Source organism: Gallus gallus, chromosome 12 (assembly GCF_016699485.2).
Source record: "Gallus gallus isolate bGalGal1 chromosome 12, bGalGal1.mat.broiler.GRCg7b, whole genome shotgun sequence".
Lineage (NCBI taxonomy): Eukaryota > Metazoa > Chordata > Aves > Galliformes > Phasianidae > Gallus > Gallus gallus.
This window is the reverse complement of record NC_052543.1, coordinates 5749653-5770941: the sequence shown is the minus strand read 5'-3', so window position 1 is coordinate 5770941 and position 21289 is coordinate 5749653. Positions and strand designations below refer to the sequence as shown.

The window sequence follows — 21289 nt, the reverse complement described above, 5'->3', positions numbered from 1 at the left end:
ACTGAATAAAATTGTAGTTACTAGACATCTCCAATCCTGTATTGTTTAAATAGAATTGACAACATAATCTACTTGTACATTTTCCACTATTTTCAAGTTCTTATTTAGTTGTTCACTGCATCCTTCTAGAAACCAAAATATCTGAAACAGAATATGATGGACCTATACCACAAGATGTTGGGAATCCTGAATAAAATAACATAATACATTATATAATGCTGACATTATGAATTGCTAACAGCAGGCTAGGCACACAGGAAGATTTAAGCTATTTTTTTAATTAATGTGATGAATTAATTTTACTTTCTTTGAGGAGGTTCTTCTTGACCACAAAAGCAGGTAAACTGGCCTATACAATAAAAGGACTTGATTGAGGATACGCATTAGTTTATTTATTGGCATTTCTACATGAATGAAGTCTGGACAACATAAGTAATCCAGTAAAGATATTTTTTTTAAGCCAGCTTCTCCTTGATTTATTAAATAAATGTAGAAATCTGAAGGCATCTCATTTGTTTTTAGAAGGGAATATTTACCAAACTCAATTCAGGAAGTGGTGGAAATGAAGGGTATTTTTATGGAGTAAAAAATAACATTTGTAGTGCACTTTCAATCAAAGAATTTACAATTTCCTAGCAGGAATTGAGTCAGAAGTTTCAATCATTAAATGAGAAATTCAAAATGTTTTTACCACATAGAGAAGAGTACAAGCAGAGATTATTATTGATTAGTTGTTAAAACAATCTTTTAACTATTATTCTTGACTATTTTATCGATCTTTCATAAACCAGGTATGAAATGCATCCTTCTTTACTATTTCTTCAAGGTATCCTTGTTCTTTGGATTTTAGCAGCCTATTGCTATTATTGGTAATTCTTAGAGAAGATCTGAATGCTGGCAAGGGTTCATGTGCCAGAGAGCCACACGCTTTGGGAGATAACTCAAAGTAAAGGGTTGTATGTTTGTCCTTTCAAAAGCCTTTCTAAATTAGTTTCTGTTGCAGTGATGAATGAACTGAGGAAAGAACAAACTCTCAGAGCTTTTCTACATAGAAAATCAGTTGTCAGTTTTTCGTGATTTTATGTATGAAGTGTAGAGACAGGTACAAAACAGAACATACTGTCTTTCTGCAAGATTACAGTGAGACAAAGAGAAAGAGAATTAGTTCTCTTATTGTATCAAAGCATCCTCGATGTCTATAGCTACTTGACCCAAAAGAAGGAATTTGAGAATACTTTTCAACCCTTCGGGGTTTGTATCTCTATTTAACTGTGTTTTTTTTAATGTTGCAATAATGTTGTCTGCCAGATTCCTTTCTAGAAGGCATCACTCTGTCCCTTTAGTTTTATTTAAGCTTACTGTTGTCCTCTGTGACAGAAAGCCTTCATTTTGTACTGTTTGTACAGCATGATGCACAATGACATCTGATTTGTGAGCAGGATTCCCAGGCACGTGGTAAGATAAGTAAGGAAAAATAAAGATAGCAGCCACTGCCTAGCTGTTAGTTTCTTCACCAATCTCCTCTAGCAGCTTTATTTACACTTCCTAGGAGAGGCATGTGCTTAGAAAAACTGATATTTCATACAAGCTTATCAGCTAAATTCCTGGCCATGAAGAAAAATGAGATGTTATTAAAAATCAGAATATGGAAACTTTAATCTCCAGTGATTTCTAAGATTATATGACCCATGAATTCACACTAGAGATTCCAAGGCAAGATGTTCATGTCCCTTGTATGCATCTTGCGTGCAGTTCTCGAGTAAATAACTGTCCTTTGCTATGAGAAGATAGATAAACTTTCATTGTGCAGTTAATCCACGATTTTAACTGAAGCGGGGAAACTATATTTATGCATAAATATTCTCTGGTTACATCCATGTAGAAGATCCTGCTTCAGCACAGAGCGTAGATTAAAATTGAATTTTTTTTTTTTTTTTTAAAGAATGACCTAAGTATGATGGCATTTATTGGGAATGTTCCCATTCTCTTCCACTCTATTTACTATGAATAATATTAAAAGTTTATATTTCATCCTGCTATGAAAAGGGAGGTTTAGGATAGGAGAAAAGTAGCAGATTTGGAACATGGGTAAGGAGAACAATTATCACCAGTTCCACATAGAATTCAGATAGCAGTCACCTAAGTAAAAAGCTTAAGTGACCTCTAGGGAAAGCCAAGATCCATAGTGAACAAAGCAAGAGCTATTATAGAAGATCTGTGTCCCATAAATACATCAACCATAGATCTAGAATGTTTTCAAAATTTCTAATCAACTCTTAGTGTTATTGCTCTTTATTTGTGGAGCTCTCCAGAGGCGCAGCTATCCAGGAACATCGTTGCTGTGTGTCAGGGAGCAAGACAGAGTTTGGCATCATTGCAGCCATGGGCACATCGTGAAGTCTTGGCTCCACCAGATGATCTCTATTTAGCTATAACTTCCACATTTCCAAGTGCCCCACTCCAGAGAGAAAGTAATCGTTTTATTCATTTACTCATCACAAGGCTTGAAACCAGGCGTCCTGAGATTCAGAACATCCTTCCTCTCCAGATTATGTAGTTCAAATGTGGTGCCAAAGACAGGGAGGAAAGCAAAATTCCACCTTCTTTAAATAACAGGAACCATAGGCTTCCCTATGTCATACTTTGTTATACTCTGTGCCCCTTGTCTTACTGGAGGATAAATTAGCTTTTCTGTGTTGGTTTCATTTCAACGGAAATCCTGTAAAAGCTGCCCTAAACCTATACAGAAAGAGCAGATAAACAGTTGGGCTCACTTTTAACAGATATGAGTAGTTTCACTGTTTCGTGGGATGCAGATAGACTATCAGCGGAAAATGTATGCTTTGGCAGTCAGGATCTGAATTATCTCCATATGGAGCCTGGCATGAATTTCTAAAACACTTCTAGCCCATAATAACACGGTTTTTTTTTTTGTTTGTTTTGTTTTTTTTTTTGTTTTTTTTTCTATTTCACTTCCTTCCATTGTTGTATAGAAAGAGTGATCTGATGAGTAGCTACAAAACCCATCATTAAAAATTCTCAGAAATAGTTTTTAGTTATTCACAGATTAAAAAAATGACTGAGTTGCCTAGTATGTGGTATACTCATCTTCTGTATGTTTATATTAATTGGATAAGTAGCAGTGTATTCACACTTCAGCAACATGATGTACATATATTAGGGGTGTTTAGGAACCAAAAATCACAGAGTGCTCTTTCAGGTCCTTGCTTTGACAGCTGAAGAATTCTAATTTAAAAAAGAGAATCAGAGGTGAAGAATTAACTAATGAATGCCATTCAAATTAATCTGGAGAACCTCACTGTATTAAAAAAGAAGAAGAAAAATTTATTAAAAAGCCCCACAGCAAAAGAAGAATCTGAATTCTCAGCATTTTAATTGCCGTAGGGATATGTATGGTGACACCGAGGCTTTAAATTTCTGAGGACAGGGAGTAGGATATTCTAAAGATATAGTTTCCATTTGCTGTGTTGTTTCAGAATTGCAGAGAAAAATCCTTAGAAACCAACAAAAAGTAGAAATTAATATGTATAAATCATGAAAAAACACGTAATTCCTTACATTGAGTTCTTGGGTGTAAAGTAAAACTTCCCATATTTGCAGCACTCAAAACTCTCTAAATTATATTACGTTTTTTCAGCCAAGCTTGAAAGTTGGGATAACGGAAGAAAATACAGTGTATAAGCAACCTGGAAGCCAGGCATTCTTTAAACTAAGAGTTCGGACATTTTGATTGAAATGGACTGCAGATATCAGGATGTGTCATTACCTTAGCAAAGAAAGTTGGTTTTGGCAGCAGTCCGTTAACTATATGGAGATTGATGATTGTTTTCTGCTCCTTAATAGGAAAAAACACTGAGGATCAGTAGGTCAAATTGCCATCTTTCTGTTGGAATGAAGGTTTTAGAAATAGCCCTGTTACAGCATTTTCAGTGAACACATTTATAATAAGGAAAAATAAAAGCTACCTTTACAGTTAATAGACAAAAGAGCTCAGAAAACAATAGTAGCTCTAACATCTGACCATGATAAACAATATGAAACATGAAGTTCAATCACTGAGTCCTAAGTGAAATTCTTTTTGAATTCATGGACATCAGTGTTTGGTAAAAATGGATAATTGTAATGCCAAGTTCAATAGCGCTTGTTGTATTATCTACTGCATTAAATCCCTGACAAATATTTAATGGGATTAAATCTCTCTTCTTCTCTAGATTCATCTAGCACTGGAAGGGCATAAACTCCATTAAAGCTCTGTGTAATAGATGTTTGAATCCGATTAAAGGAAAAAAATTATTTTAAAATACCAGAACAGCTTTAAATTTTCCATTTTTTCCTGTTTCATCATTACTTACCAAAATACAATCCCATCCAATTACTTCTTTCGACACTTCTTCAGTCACACTGAAATCACATTCTTTTAGTTCTAGAGATTCCATGCACAGCAAAGAGCTGTGCATCCTCAGGAAGTGGACGTATTCAGTGCAAAGGTGGGATTCTCTTTCTTACAATCTCACATTCACATACACGTGTGCCTGGGTTTAGGTCTGGGTAAGGAAATGCACAGATTGTCCTGTAGAAATTAAAAAAAGAAAAAGAATCTCCACCATTTTCTGCCTTAGTCAGCAAAGTACACTGTTCATTTATGAAGAAACAGCTTTCCCTTCTCTTTATTTTGTTGTACAACAGCGGTGGGCAGCCATTACATGCATTTACTGTGATTCTTGTCTAATTGCAGCATGACAAGGCATCTTCTCTCCCTTAGGCCACTCTGTAACTGAATGTACTTTGCAGGATACAATATGACTGCATGGCTTGTTGCAAACAGATATTAATCTCCCTGCCATGATTTGAGCCAGAAAGAAATGAATTAGTTCGGATTCAGAAGCTGGATGCAAATATTCAGTAGATGCTTTAGAATTTGGAGCCCAAATTCACAGTTGTGTACTATTTGAGCGAGCTTGCATGGTAAAATCAATGTATAATTAACTGATTTTTTAACTGAAACCTTAAGTGCTGATCTGGGTAGGCCACAGTTTTCAATTTTTTACTACCAGCTGTGGCAGTAAATGGAATCAGTTTGCATATAATAACATATATTATGTATAATTGGGTCCAATGCTGCACTGTGCATTCATCTGCAAACAATTAATAATCTTTGCACTGTTTTTACATCCAAAATAAAAAAGAGGGTACAATTCTTTCTTCAATACAGCCTTCTCTCAACTACTTTTTAGTAATTTTTTGTTGTGCTTTCCCATAGATAAGTTCTTAATTCATGCTGGCACTTTTTTACTGGGTGGCATATATGGTTTTCCTGGAGATAGATAGAAGCTTATTGGACATTTGTATGGTTATACTGAAATACAGATACATGCAGGAAATCACTATATGGCATCTTTTTGTCTCACAGCACCTTCGTATTATTTATTTATTTTAATTTACATGCAAAGTAAGTTTAAATACAGTAGGCTTCACAACGTTCATAATAATGCTGCCAAACTACTTTCTAAACTATTTTACAAAGAGAATATCTTAATTTGCTGGCTTCTCCTTACTGATGACGGTGCTGCTGCTGTAACAGAGGTGTTACATTAGCTTCATAGCATTGCGTCGTATTAATTCTGCCTTCTGTACTGTAAATAGAAGTTTGCATTAGGCATTGGTGAATGAACTGGTGTGCATTCAGTTTAAATACATTATCAGGCTTTCTTGAAAAAGAATTTATTTCTATCAAATTTCCATTGTGTTTTATTATATTTTAAGAAGCGTAATACCTGAGTAGTATTAGTATGTATCAATGTGTAACATCAGCATTTTCTGTTGTGGTTGAACCCTTGAAAAAATTCAATTGAAAAAAACATACACTGTTAAAGAATTTCTGCTTTATGAAATTCTAAAAGGGTTGTTTAGATGGAAATACTTTTACCTTCTTATGAAGCTGCACAATGCAACATGTTCTTTTGCTATGATTCCATATGCCAGTGGTGAGACACATCCAATTACTCGTACATACAAAAATTAATGAATTTCATAACCTTGCATGTCTCCCTAATAACACACAGAAAGCGTACATTTCCCACTTTAAGATGTTTACTGCTTGCAGCAGGTGGAGAAATTGTTCTGCAGAAAGTCAGATTTTCATGCTTTTTCAAAGTGCAAGAGCTCCTTTATAAGTAATGTAAAAATAAGAATGAAGAGCTAAATTAACGTACAATTGCAAATGCTATGGACATAGCAATTCATCCATACAGCACATATTGATGGTGGAAGGAGGGTAAGGTCAGTTTTTAAAATATTTATACAGAACTGAGAAATTACGCGTTGGCCCAAGAGTTAAAAGGCACTTTATAAAGGCAGTTGTGGCTGCTTACAGAGCAACAATTGCAGCTTGAGATGAAAAGATGGATGACAAATTATTTTAATACTGACATAAACAGATATATCTTGAAGGAAGAACGGCATGACAGGATCAGTGACTCCTTCGGACTCAACAGCTTCGGGGCCTGAAGTTACAGAATCACAATGTCATATTAAAAACAAACTCCATTTCATTACAGCAAAGATCACTGATTTTTGGTTCTGTTTCTTTCTTTTTTTTTTTTTAATGTGTATGCGAGAGAGAGAGGGATTTTCAAGATATTAAGATGCTGAAGATTAACAGGGGAAGCAGAAGGGAAAGTAACTTGGATCCTTAGACTCTAATCAGTCTGAAATGTGCTTGGGATGTGTCTAAACAGATGTGGTTGTTAAACTCTCTGTATCAACAGTTCTGCTCAGTGGTTAAAATACTCCCAGGGAACTACTTCGGAATTAATTGGTGAGGTGTCCCTCCTAATAGTAGGCAAGAGCTGAAGAGCAATAGCAACCATAAAGCCTTTATTCAGGTGCTGGAATCATATTCTTTGTTCCCTGTTTCTCAGGCATCAAAACGGGTTTATGCTGCCTATGTGCCAGTGCCACAGTTGCTGGGTGGATGTAACCTCAGGCTCTTGACATGCTTACCAAAGACCTTTCCTTGTGTTTTCAGTAGTTACTGCTGAAGAAACACAGGAGCAATGATTAGCTACAAGGACCTCCAGAGCACACTTTATAGACACAAGAATCCCATCTGTATGCTTGTGTCAGAATGGAACATGAACATGGATTGGGCAGACAGTGAACTGTTTCCAGACAGACAGGTCTGCACCTCGGTGGTCTGCTAGGATGTCAGATCTGAGGCTCCTTATTTTCCCCTGTTCAAAGCTCAAGTTTCTGCAGAAAAGCTCAAGGGACTGTGTTGAAATTTCCATGTGTTGTCCCAGGAACTGCATTTTATTCTTTTCTATGGACTGGGGGTTCTGCTCCCTGCTGCTCTCCATCCCTCAACATTATTGCTTGAGTTGCTGTTTGTAGACAGTCTCATTAGCACAATGCAAATTCTGTACTTCCTGTTTGTACTGCAGCTTTTTTACTTTCTTAGCTTAGAAAATCAGTACAACACTGCAAATGAGCTGCTGCTTTACTTCATTACCACTAAACGGGAGAAGCAATAAGAAGGAGAAAGGGAGAGCTACACGGATGAATTTACCCTCCAGTCTATTTTTTCCCTCTCCCTTTTTTTTTTATTTTTCATTTAACTTCTGAATCTAAATGTGGGTTCATTTTGTTAAGTATTTTGCTAATTGGTACTGACTGTATTTTTATTTTATTACTATCCTGCTTAGAAAATGTTTATTTTTCACTTGGACAGCCGGGGAGACATTTTGTAGCTCTGCAATTAAGATCTCTCTGTCAGCTTTCTGTTTCATGACACTGCTTTTCTCTCACAGCATAGCCAACTTTTCAGGCCTGACCATAGCAAAGAAATAGACCACAGTGAGCCTTTTTGGAGATTTCTTCATCTTACTAACATAATTAGTGTTACTGCATTTCCACCTTCTTAATGCTTCTCTTTAAAATCTTTGTCACTTTCTTTCATTCAGTGGCTGAGCAGAAAAGGCTCCATGTTACATCACTGGCTCCTGGGTCACAGTTTCTGAGCCATGGTGACACACAGCCAGTTTTAACCACGCCATTCTCCTTAGCCTTCATGGCTTCGTTTGGATTTGAGTTGTTGAAGCTGTTGCCAGGCACCAGGACTGTTAAAGCACTGTAGATGCAGCAGTTAGGGTGCGATGGATTATAGCTCTACCTGTCACCTCTTTCTCTGACTCAGACTTTTCTGCTGTTACATGGTGGCCTCTGAGGGGATGGTTGCCAGCCTGACAGCCCTCTAATGGTTCACTCTGTCTGGCTAAGCCAGTGGTACCAAACAACAGTGAGTAGAGCTGGGCAGGCCACTGGCTGTTTTCTGTCCTGGGTGTTCTACCAAAGGACCCTCCTCAAACATAGCTCTGCTGTATAGTTGACTCACATCCTTTTTGCTTGACAGTACCTGCTGACACTTATGTATACAAATGATTCAACTGAATGTGTTCTCCTCCCTCTCGTTTATCACTGCATTCAAATTGGACATTCTGCATATGAAAATTACAGGTTACTGTGAGCTGCATTTAAAGGGTGATTCACAGAGGAGTATAACGGGCAATTGTTGCTGGCATCTAGTGATGACTTCATCTCTTGTTGTTTCAGCAACAGAAAGAAGCTTTATCTGGAAAGAGTTTATGACCCTTCACAGAGATATTTTATCCTTTATTTCTTACTTGTCCACAAGCAATCCTTTTCTGGATGTTTTCAACCCTTCTAAGTAGAAGACTAAGGAGTAGTTTTGTGTCCTACTTTTGCACCGAATTCTGGAGGTCTCTTTTCTGGCACTCCCTTTGATGTCCTTGGGCCAGAGCTCAGAGCACTGAGTGCTTTTGCAGACACTTTGTATCACTGTCTGTGGAGTCAGGAGATAATATCGCTTAGGAATGAGGACCGCCATGCAGCTGAACAAAAGAGCAGGCAAGCTACGCTTTGTCTTAAGTAGTCAGCATCCAGAGAGAGACAAACTGCATTGGTAAACTTTGCACTTGAGGGATGATTTTCTCTACTGTGGTACAACAGCAGAAAAGGTAGTGCTCATGCACTCAGCACTAGAAACAGAGGTGGTTTAAGAGAACCAGTCGCTTGGTTTTCATCCATATTCAGTGCAAAGACTGAGATGTTTGCAGCTGGAATGGAACTATTTCAGTTCAAAGTCAGATTGACTACTGACCTGAAGTTAGACACTGCAGGGATCATTCATACAGGTATGTAGCAACTGAAGTTTTCATAGGCATTCAAGAAGAAAATTTGAGAACTTTACCCTAGCAGTGAGCACTCATTCTTAGTCAGCTTTAAGAACATTCTTCTAAGCTTTAAGAACATCTAGAGACAAGGATAGAAAGAAAATCCACCTTATTATTCAGTTCGCTCTTCTCAGAAGGATTTTGCAACAGATGCAATGCTGCCACACAGCATCTGTCTTCCCAAGACTGAACATTTCCCTGTATAGCAAGAAAAGAACATGGAGCCTGTGTTCAAGATCCATACGGGTAATCCTGGTGAAAATATACATCACTGTAGAGAACTGTATTTCCAGAAAGGAATATTTTTATGACAGGAGAAAATACCCCAAGAAAACTTCCCCATAAAAAGGACTCCGTAAACTTACCTTGAATGGATGAATCTCAAATAGTTTTCCCAAAGGATTTTCACCTTTCCATAAATGTCTTAGTGATAATAGTTCAAGCATGAAATCTATTAGAGACCAGGCTACCAAAGCTAAAGATTTAGGGTAACTGTAATAAATCATGTATTCCAAACTAGATCATATACAGAGGTGTGAAGTTCTTTCCAATGTGGAACTAATTTCCCTTTAGTGAAGAAAAGATGTTTAAAATAAGGTACTGAGTACATTAGTGACAATTCCCAAATAGGGGCAGCTAATAGCTCAGGTACATGACAAGTTTCTGTCTTTCTTTTTTTTTTTTCTTTGGGGGAAGGAGGGGGTACGGTGGGATAGCAATTATTACAGCCTACTGTCTGTACAAAGATGACTTTTATCCTGGTATGGCAGTCTATCATGGACTAAATCAGATTTAACTCCAAGTTATTCTGTCTTTGTGGGAATTTTTAAAACCTTGTCTAAGGCATATCCTCTATTTCATAATGTGAGCTCAGTAACATATATCTCCTAATGCAATTTACATAGCCATATCCCTTCACATTCTGCTGAATGTCACATTCTGAATGAATGCTGAAAGTTTACCCTTAATAATTCCATACAATGTTTTGTGCAGATTTAATTTAGTTCTGCCACCAGATGGCACTTGTAGTGGGTTTATGTTGGGAAAATAAGTGCATTATCTACTGCATTCTAAGGCAAAGCATTAAATCAATTTAAAGACAGAACACTGTTTACAAGCAAGGATTTTGCATAACATGGGACTGAATCCTTTGCCCATTGCATATTGTAAGAACTGATAGGCGGTTTTTCATCAAGCAGCATACTTGCTTCTTTTTAGAGGGAATATTTGTACAAACCTTGTTAAGGATTCTTCATAGTTTTGCAACAAATTGAAGTAAGATGAAAAGCAGATGGACTGAATTTTACTTTTGGTGACCTTAAGTTCATAATGTGATGCTATAAATGCTCTGAAGTGGAATCTGGTTGATAAGTGATTTCATCAGCATCTTTCTGAAGAAAAAAAAAATGAGGGTGGGGGGCAGGAAGAAGAAATAAAGGGGGGGGGAAGGAAGTAAAAATTGGGGGAAAAAGGAAGAAGAAAAAATGAAAAAATGAAGAAGGAAAAAAGAAAAAAAAAGAAAAAATCACTTAGCTTACAGCTATGGTTGCAGCAAGCAGAACAAGGGTTTTGTCTGTCTGCTGCAGGTTTTGACATTGAATATCATGGAGATAAATCCCTTTTTATCAGGGATTCTCTGAAATAATAACAAATAATGCAAGGGCCTGCGTGACTTCACAAGCCGTGCTTTTGCTTTGGGGAGGGGAAATCTATCTTCAAGGAGAATTCTTATATTTGGTAAATGTGCCATCTTTGCCCTTCTAGCATGTATGGCAGATGTAGCGGCAGAATATCTGGGAGCTTAAAGGAGGAAAAATCCTGACTGACCGCAAAAGAACAATATTCTGTTCCAATGAAACTGCTGAGAACAGAGTAGCAGTATTAAAAGTGCCTTACATGGCACTGGGCACTAAAGAAATGCCATGTGCATACTTTATTGTTGAAGAACAAACACCATACTTGTTTCTATTAATAAAAACATAAAAAATGTTCTGGAAAATAGAGTCTTAAGAACAAAGACAAAAGAGAAGATAGTAAAGAGATGCTAAAAATAAAAAATACAAAGGCCGAGTGCCAACAGATCATTTTTAGAACATCCCCTGCCTTTACATCTAACGTGGGGTAAAGACTATGACTTCTGATTCTTGTTCTTTAAAAGTTAAGGACGCACTGAAGGAAAATACCTTTTAGTATATATATAAACTACAGCCAACATAGGAAAGACATTGAGACAAAATAACTGAGAAGCTAAAAAAGACTTCTCTCTGTTGTACCTACATGGTTGTAAGAGTGTTAGAATGCATCCAAGACAGAGAAGACTGCTCCTGGTTAAATGGGGCTGTGAAGTACAGCGCTCCATGCGTATAAAAGCTTTATACAGAAATCTTTGCTCTTCCATGTGGGAAACAGACCAGATTTATTGCACAGTTCAGATTGTTCCTTCCCTACCAAAAACCCAGTCAATGCAAAGAAAATAAATTCTCCCAAACACACTGAATATCAAAACACCTGAAGAAAATTGCATTCATTCCCATGCCTATTCCAGAATCATAGCAGAGATATTTAAAGTGCTCGCACACTTCTCCAGTCCAAGTTCTTCCTTTGTGATTGAAACTTTACACGTGTACAGCACTGATTCTCCTGAAGAAGAAAGAACACTACAATCCTTCAGATTTTGCTAGGTTTGGCCCTAACTCCATACACAGATAAGAAACAGTTTTCTTCTTTCCTCTTACCTAGGTCTTTATAAACCTTTGCAACCACATGATCAGTTTAAGATGTTGTAAATGAACATTTTCATTCTTTAACAGCTTTTGCCTGACTTGAAAGAAGGACAATTTTAAAGTGACTCATTCACACCAAGGGTTGCATTCCTATGCGTTCTCATTGCGTGTGGCATATTAGTAAAGCTCTCCAAGGCTGCTGAGAAGTGAAACCAATGCACCTGCACTGTCTGCACAGACCTTGCAGAACCTGGTGGCTGAGGAGCCTGAGCACAGCAATTCATCTTTGGGTAGCTGCTGTCCTTTTGAAAATGAAGCAAGTTACTTCAGAGGGTATCTGAGTTCAGAGAAACCCAAAGGTTTGTCCCAGGAGTTTGTCACAATCTCCCAATTAGTCCATTCCATATTCTGAAGTTTAAGTTTTCAATCCTTCTTGAGGGACTGGGAATAAACTACATCTGTCATCTGTACTATTAACTTCTTTTTATGTGGTGTTTCTCCTTGTGTTCTAAGAACATTCCCAGTGGGAAAACTCTAAAGATCTGATTATCACTTTGATGGAGATCTCAGAGATTATTCAGATTATTATTCTCCTCTTGAGATAATAGGCAGTATAATTTTGACAAAGTAATACACAAAAGCATCAATAAAAATTGGCTAGCTTTTCATTCTGCATTTCTAGAATTTAAGTCTCCATAATGAATTTTTTGTAGAAGCAACACATTCCTCTTCATACTTTTCCTTTCAGGTACAATTGCAATTCATCTTCAGAATGAACCAAGTTACTTTTGCCTTCAGATTGTCATTGGCAGGGTCAGCTCTGGAAGTTCCTTTGCCCTAAAAAAACTGTTCTCTTTACCAGTCTGTAATCCTCCACATAAGTGCTCACTGCACATTTTACTGCCACAATATTTTGTCACTCCAAATTACAGTTTTTTGGTCTGTGATGGAGTCTCCTCTTGAGAGATGGTTCAGATATTAAAGATTTCCCTTCCAAAAGCAAGTACATTACTCTCTCTCTCTTTTAAATTCAAACTGGAAAGGACCTAGCTGGAAAATATTGCAGAAATTGCTGCATTTTTCTCATATCATTAAAGAGAGAGCAGGATGGATGCTTTCATTTGGACTGGTCCAAGTGAAGACTTTACAGTAATAGTTCACACCCACTAGCATATGAAGAGCCCTGCTTGTATGACCAGTTAAAAGACTGGGGATGCACTGTGTTCATGTGAAGCATTTTAATTGTTAGTTATTATTAGTGACAGGAAACATACAGCCAAAGCCACATACTCAAAAAAGGACAAAATACCCTTGAGACTGGAGTCCCAAAGCTTGTACTTTGTTTGCTTATACAAGAATACGTTCCAAATGCAAGAGTACAAAAAAGGAAATAATAAAAGTAAAGCTTCTTTGCCACTATTTGTCAACTGTGAAACATCTTTTTTTTTTTCATGTTAGCTTTGACAGAAATAATTCCCTTATCTTTTCACCTCCTTAGAGTTCAATAGAGCTTAACTACATTGCTCTAGGGCTTCTCAATGCAGTTACAGTTCAAATACTCATAATATGGAGAGAGGCCAACACTAGTTTGAAGATCAAGTGATAAAATACTTTCTGAGGCTTCCAGGTTGAAATTGTAAATAACAGGCTGTTACTAATGATACAGCCCAGCATCAACACAGTTCACTCTGCTTCTATATGCTCCACAACAGTCTGAAAGGGAAGGGATAAGAAAAGATTGATCCTGATTGACCTTAGTATTTTATTGTTCAGCCTTTCATTTCCTGGTTTTGAATCTTTACCTAAGACATTTTGAGGGTTAGCACTATATAAAAAGCAACGGAAATTGACTTATCCAGGTTGTGATATATTTTAGTTTTTGAAAAAGGTTCCAGTCTGAATTTGCAAATCTACTTTTAACTGTCATTGCAAATAAAAATAAGGAACTTAAATTCCTCTCAGCTGTTCTCAGTGATAGTATATGATTTCTACACCTTTTTTTTTTTTTTTATAAATGAAAACTTATTTCTCCTTCTCTTTACATACATATATTGTCTTTTTACATGGTTCTTCACTGATCTCTAGGTCATCTTTTCATCATTGGTAGGGTGGCAGAGAGGGCAAGGTGCACTCTGAATAAACACTGTAGCATGCCTCTACCCTTCCAGTAAAAGTGCCCCTTTAATTGATGTATTTATACTGTATTGTATATGATACTTTATGGCTTTATATCCTTGAAACAGAAAAATGTTGCAATAAATTGATGTCATCGCAATTTAGCACTTGGTATTTCTTCCTTCTTTCAGCAAATTCACAAGTTGTAATTTAGAGAGTGTTTATTTGCTTTCCTCCTTTAGCTTTGAGCTTCCTAATCTGATTTCTAAGGTTTTTGTCCCTGCCAATATGCCTGTGTTGTTCATCTTTAACGTGAAGCATTTTCCTCTGGCACTTATCTGCTATTGGCACTAGATATTTGATATTGTAGTATATCAGTATATCTTTTTCTCCTTCAGTCAAAGTTTATCCTTTAACTGAAAATATTATTCTGTAATGAAAGGTGTCCCTCATTCCAACCCTGATTTGGCTTGAATCTCAACTTAAGTACCTATAAAAATTCTTTTCTGCACCATTTATACAGTAAGTTTAATTATCATTTTATCATGCTTGGCTTGTCTGGGTAGAAACATAGACTAATTGTTCAAATGCTTTCATGGCATAGCTGTACAAATTCTAAACAGTAATGCAAGAAGTATGCTAGAATAAAGTACAGAATACTTCTTCTGGATGGACCATTCGTTCTTCTAGAAGAGGGGCTGAATTGCATAAATGTGAGTCTCAATACATGCTATTTGTCTATGGAACAGTTAAAAGGCAACTTGGTCAGATTTTCAAGAGATTATTGCCAGAAAAATACATGGTAGGGAAAGATGTAAAGAAGTTTAGGGGTTGAAAGAAGTCAGACATACAGATAACAGAATGTCATTTTTAAAAGTGGGTTACACCTGACCAGGAGAGGGAAGAGAACAAGCCCGAAACAGCACAGTTCCTAAAAGATTTCACATCTTTAATGCTGCACTTTTTCTTTCTTTCTTTCTTTCTTTTTTTTTTTTAATAGTTAAACAGTACCTTCGAGTCAGATAGCAGTCCCACAGCAAACATCTGGCCTACTGGGACAACAGTACAAGTCAGCAGTGTAATTTCTGTTGTCTTCTTTCTCCAGGGAGCCTGGAGCATGCAGCAAACAGGCTACAAACAACACTGATTTTCCTCACATCACTCAGATGATTTCCCACTGTCAGCCCAGAGAGCATGAACAAGCAGTTCTGGTTATGTGGTGAGTATGCAGTTATGTGATAAGGAGCATATATGTCCTGTGTTATTAGGACAAATGAAAAGAGGGTAGACATTAGGGGCATGGTTGGAATGAGGTCTGGACCTACATTTAAAATATAACAGCCCTGCAAACACTGATATTATGTTAAATCTCCAAATACAACACAGGAAAAACAAGGAAGGAGTGAGTGAAGTGACACAGTAAAATAAGTGAACAAGAAAGAAGCAGTTCCCAATAGAATTTTTTAAGAGAGATCAAAGAGAGTTAAGATCAAGTGCAAATAACTGCATGACTTCTGGGTCCATGTCTTTTGTATTACACTGGCCTAATTAATTTTACATGAAAAATATATTTGAAATGCTCTTCGCCGGAAATATCTTACTTTGAAGAAATTAAGTTATCTGGCTTTGTGTTCACTGATCACATTATTAGCCATACCAAAAAACTTTTGAAATAATAACAATATAGCTTAATTTTAACGCAGTACAATAAGCCTGAAACTGACAAAACATCTAATTTGGACACGTAGCAAGTGCCAGTAAGAGCCAGATTTTTTTATAGTGGATAGGCAAACAAACGTATCTGTTCTAAGACTTATGGAGAACATTGAGCCAGGCACCCTTAAGTTCTGTAGGCAAGGTTCTTTTTGAACTGCGATCAGACTTTGGACCAGACACTGGAACTAATGGTCCAACAGTCACAAATTGTACTCTGCAGGATATCAATTCACCAGGCAGTAAGAGCTGAGACAGTCTAAAATTATGATCATCTTAAGACTTCTCTGAAGTGGGATGGGATATTTATTTATTGCTAATAATAAATCAGTAAGAGGATTCTACTTACTGAATGAGCAACATTTCCTTTAATATTTAAATCTTCCTTGACACTTTCTCTGGCAAAAAATAACCATGTATTATTTACCTTATAAAATTAGACAGTCTAATATAAGATGTTAGCAATTAATAAGAACACTGTTTTGGTAATTTGCTACTCAAAAATGTTAGGCTTGATATCACTCAGTTTTCTGAGCAAATCCGAACAAGCTGGATCTGTTTTTATAATCTGTCTCACAGATAGATATTGGACATATTATTGATTTTATGAATATGCTTGTTTTCTAAGTTTACACTCTTCTTGCTAATTTATGAAGGGTGATGAAACATGCATGTGTTTGGAGGCTCACAGAAACAATCCCCTTGGACACAGAGTACTCCTTTCTCTTTCTCGAGCAACATGCAAAACACATCAGTAACATGATCCAGGAAAAGCCAGGTGCCAGTCCAAAGATGTCTCTGAGGGCTTACTGTACATATTTTTCAGTTTAACCTACAGTTTCCTGGTAGAACATTTCCAGTAGGTTTGATTCTTTCTATATTATCCATGTGAAAGAATAAATAATTGGGCTACTTGTGATGGCTTGAACCAGTGATTGAGCCTCTGGTGGGAAGGCAGGGCCAACCCAGGGAAGCTCAGGTGTATGCAGTGCAATGCACCTGAGTGACCAGAAGGGGTGGAGCCAGGATCCACCTCTTCCCAGACCTCATTTAAGGGTTGGCAGTGAAGGCAAGGGTATCTTGCTGGAGATCCCTGTGTATCTAAGATTCTCTAAAGGTAAGTAGCTTCTTTCCCTTATTTCTGAGCCCAAGGTGCTGTTGCATTTGAATGAGTTTTTGCTTTCTGTGATCTGGAATCTTGCTGCTCTGCTGTCATTGTTATGCTTTCCACTGTCTTGCACAGGTGAAGTTCATTAATTTGTTAAGTTGTTACTGAACTCCTGAGAAGAGGAAAACCTAGTGGTATCCTCTCAAAAGAACCCTCTAAAATCAACCAAAATTAACCAGACAAAAAAAAAAAAAATCCAAAAGATGACGCTAGACACCTTGCAAGTTGCATAGATTGCTCTGAAAGCAATGCCCCCTATTTATTTCTGTGGAAACTACAATAGACATAAATAGTACAATAATGCTATTTGGTAGAGCAGAATATCAGGTAAAAAAACACTTTTTTTTTTTCTCAACGTAGTCATCACCATAAGCTCTGCAGTTTTGCCAGTGATGACCAAGAGCCTGTATGCCATGTTTGTAAATATCTGCACCAGCAGAGGCAACCCACTGTGTTCACTGCTGAAGTGTACCAGCCACCACATCACTGTGCCAACATTCACTGTTTGGTCTCTATAAATGTTTAGAAAGCATTGATAGATGACCATGGGTGCAATCTCCTTCCACAGGGAGAAATTCAGTCATGTGTCTTTACCTCATAGGTACTCCCACATCAGACACCATTTTGTCAGACTGCCCTCTGTCACATGGCAACAAAATGTGATGGAATACTGGTGGGAAGGTTCAACCTCTACTGCCATATGACCAACATCCACCTCTGACATCGTGGGCTAAAATAATAAAATAGGAGGCATACTTTAAGAGCACCCCTTGTATTTCTCAGTTAGCTCATCTAGCAAGACTGTAAGCCACTGAACAAGATACAATTGCACCACGTGGGAATTGAGGTACTTGCTTTAAATGTGTAAAAGAAGGAAAGCAACAATTTAAAATGGCCTGTGCCTCTTTAGCAGTGTTCCATGATTCCCATGAACTCAGGGTTATCTACCCAAGATGTCTTTCAAAGAGAAGCTAGTTGTACTTGCTGCTCACTTCAGCATTCCTTTTTGTGAAACGCTTTATAAGCTTTTGGGTACATTAATGAGTTTTGAGTGTCTTACTTTGCATTTTATTTTGCATATAAAAAACAAGTTTCCTTGCTCTACTTATTTACACCTGACAAGCATCCTGGCTTCTACAAAGAAAATGATGTAGCAGTGAGATGTGATAAGCATTTCCTTCCAAAAAGAGCAGGCCATTCTTCAGTTATATTCTGAAGAAGTTATTACTCATATATTCAACAATTCTAATGAAAAATTCTGATGAGATTGATCAAAAAGAAACTTGGTCTCTTAAAAGAGTAGCGAAAGTGAATATGCAGTGAACTTGCAGTCCCCAGCAAGAGTGTAATTAGCCCTTTGTGCTTCAGTCATGTTGATAGAGACAGCAAGCCTTGATTGCATGTATGGCCAGAACAAAAGTAACAGTTCTGAGGATAACTTCTTTCTACCTTAAGAGCAGAATGCATATGGAAATGGCTAGGTAGACCTCCTCACCTCTAGGCTTGTCCTCCCCTCTTCAGTAAGCTGCTGGGGTAGGGATTGCGACAAATACCTTCTTCTAGAATTCCATTCCAAGAACTTCAGCCCCTCCCTCCAAGGAGGGATGGGGAGAGCCCAGTCTCCAACCTCCCAGTAGGCTGCTATGATCCCCCTACTCCTTCAGCCTGCTGCACCAGTTGTACTCCCAAAGCAATGCATCCTGGCTATGCTAAGAGGGGCTGACTTTCCAAGAGTAGTGCATTTGTGACAGCAGCAATAACTGCTGTGAGGAAATCATACTAATTGAAAGCTTGAAAACTTTAAAGGTGGAGACAAGAGAAAACAAGAAAAATATTAAGGTGATAAGGAGAGGAAGGGGGAGAAAAGCACTTATTCACCTTCTTATCTTCTTCCTGCAGTATCTCCTTCTGTTTCCCTTTCCTATTCCCTGTTTTCTTAAGTGTTCCTATCCGTGCATGTGTGGATGATATAGGGCCCCAATCTCAGCAACTTTTCTTGGCCTGATGCAACCTTAACGGGAAGCAGCATCTCACCAACAGAGGTCTCAGATGTCAGGGCTGCTGACGGAAAAGCAGCGGTCTCTGCTACGCAGCAGTTAGCACGAGTGTGACTCCGAGCGTAGTGCTGGAGAGCTCCCGGCTCTGAGGGAGCCGACACCCCGATGCCGCTTCGGCAATAAATAACCGTTTCCTAGGTGTGCCAGGGAAAATCTCTGCTCTTACATCAGGTCTCGCAGAGGGGGTTGCCCGCATGGCTGCCTTACCCCGCCTGCCTCCCCGCGCAGCGCGCTTCTTCCCGAGCCCAGGGGGGCAGAGCGAGCCCGTTGAGGAGGGTGGAAGGGGCTAAAGGCTCCCCTGCCGCGGGGCTGCGCCCGCACTTTTCCCGGAGCTCTCCCCCACCGAGCTCCGGCATCGGCCCCCTCAGCGCGGGGACGGGTGGCGGCGCCCAGCGCGCTCGCGGAAGTCTGCAGCGGGCCGCCCAGGGATGCGCCCCTCCGCGGAGCCTCTCAGCCGCCGGCCCCCCGCAGGAGGCAGCTCGGCTACTTAAAGCGCATCCCCGACAGCGGCGGCCCCCGCGGCCGAGGCGGGCTGGCGACGGGCTTCGGCGCGAAAGCGACCGGAGCCGTGGGGGAGCCGCAGCGCCGAGCGGGTTGCGGGCTCCCATGCCCGGCTGCGAGCTCCGCGGGGGCGCGGGCGCTGCCAGGCGACGGGCTGACCCGGCTGCGGCTCCGGCGGGGCGGGACAGCGCCCGTGCGCCAGCAGCAGCGCGGCGGCGGCGGGGCTCCGCGCAGCTCCGGCGGTGGATCTCGCCGGCGGCTCGGTGTCCGCGGTCCCCGCCGGCTCTGCCCTCCCTCGGTAGTGGAAAGCCGAACACCAGCAATGGCGGCTCGGACTAGGAGCCGCTGCGCGCCGCTCCTACGCTCGCCTGGGCAGCGACTGCTCTAGGAGGGGAAGAGCAGAGCTGGCAGGGGGGCTGGTTTCCGGCGGGTTATTTATTTCTTCCCTCTCGCTTAAGTTCCCGGCGGAGCGGGCTGGTCGGCACCTGCGCCCCCCACCTGCTTCTCCGAGGGTGAGAGGTGTGGGGAGGCCATGGAGAGCCCGGCGGAGAACCCTAGCAAGGCGGCGGAGTACCTGAAGGAGCTGAACAAGATTATTGAGACGCAGCAGGAGCTGCTGGAGAAGCAGAAGCGGAGGATAGACGAGCTAGAGCAGCAAGTGGCCAAGTTGTACCATGAAAATGCCTGTCTCCAGGATGAGCATCACCGGCACCTGGCCACATGCAGGCTCCAGCAGGGCGTCCCCCCCGCGTACCCGGGGGTGCTGAGCGCCATCCAGGAAAACGCAAAGCACGAAAAGTAAGCGGCTCCCGGGTTTGCGTGCCCTTTTCGAGGAGGGTGTTTCTCTGGTGGGGCTTTCCTTCTCGTTCGTCTCCTGCCTTCGGTTTCCTAAGGCCATCCCGCGTACAAGCTCTGAGAAGAGCGCAACTCCCCTACAGCGTGCGCCTAGGAGGGAGCCCTGGGCGGCTCGGCTCAGCGGGCAGCTCGCCGCGAAGGAGGGGGTCCTCGCCAGGCAGGGGCGGCCTCAGCCCGGTCCCCCGGCTTCTCTCCCATCTGGATGCCAGCGCTTCACGGGCGCTCCGGTCGGGATTCCGAGGAGAGCTTCTCTCCAGGGTCTGAGCTGCGGTAGCGCGCCCGGGGCTCCCCCAGGCAGGTTTCTCTGCCTGCTGCGCCTGTAGCTTTCTTTACGGCTATCTCCGCCGGCGCGGCCCCGGCAGCCCCTCGCGCTTCTAGGGATGCCCCTGGGCACTCCGCCTTCGCAGCGTTAACGGGGCGCTGGGAGAAACGGGACGAGCCTGCCCTTCTCCCTAGGGCCTGTTCCCGGCCGTTCCAGCATCGGGGCCCTTCGGGAAGCCGCTGCCCCCCAGGGGTACGGGCGGGAGCCCCCGGAGCCGTCCGCGCTCCCCCGGCGGGTGGTGCCGGCTCCCCGCCGGCCGGGCACGGGGCCGCCGCGCCTCCCAGCGCTCCGGGCAGCGCGCAGCGGCCGCGCTCTCGCCGCTAACGAAAGTGACCCAGAGAAGGGGTCAGCAGACCCTGGCAGCTCGCCACAGCGCGAACTGACTCATCCAAACGCGCACTCGCTGCTTTCAGAGACACGTTTGCTCCAAACCTTTGCGTCTACTTGCGGACTCAATAATCTGTGATTAATCGTGGCTCCTTTACAGTGTGCAGAAAGCTGCTTAATTGTGCGTGATTCTTAAGTAATTCTTAAGGAATTCGAGAATAGCAATAACCGAAGTC

General features: G+C 40.7%; 1 protein-coding gene across 15 annotated transcripts in view; it reads left to right on the top strand.

The window, feature by feature from the left end:
• IQSEC1 (IQ motif and Sec7 domain 1) overlaps nt 1–21289 on the top strand; it is a 365521-nt gene that overhangs the window by 28883 nt on the left and 315349 nt on the right. For 12 of the 15 annotated variants that reach the window (XM_015293453.4, XM_040646648.2, XM_015293451.4 and 9 more), the window contains exon 1: nt 19778–20347. In XM_015293453.4, coding sequence (XP_015148939.1) covers nt 20082–20347 — 266 coding nt within the window. In that variant the 5' untranslated portion in view covers nt 19778–20081. Of the gene's footprint in view, nt 1–15215; nt 15330–19777; nt 20348–21289 lie in introns of those variants that run through there. The other 3 variants (XM_046900093.1, XM_046900092.1, XM_040646649.2) reach the window with 1 other exon arrangement.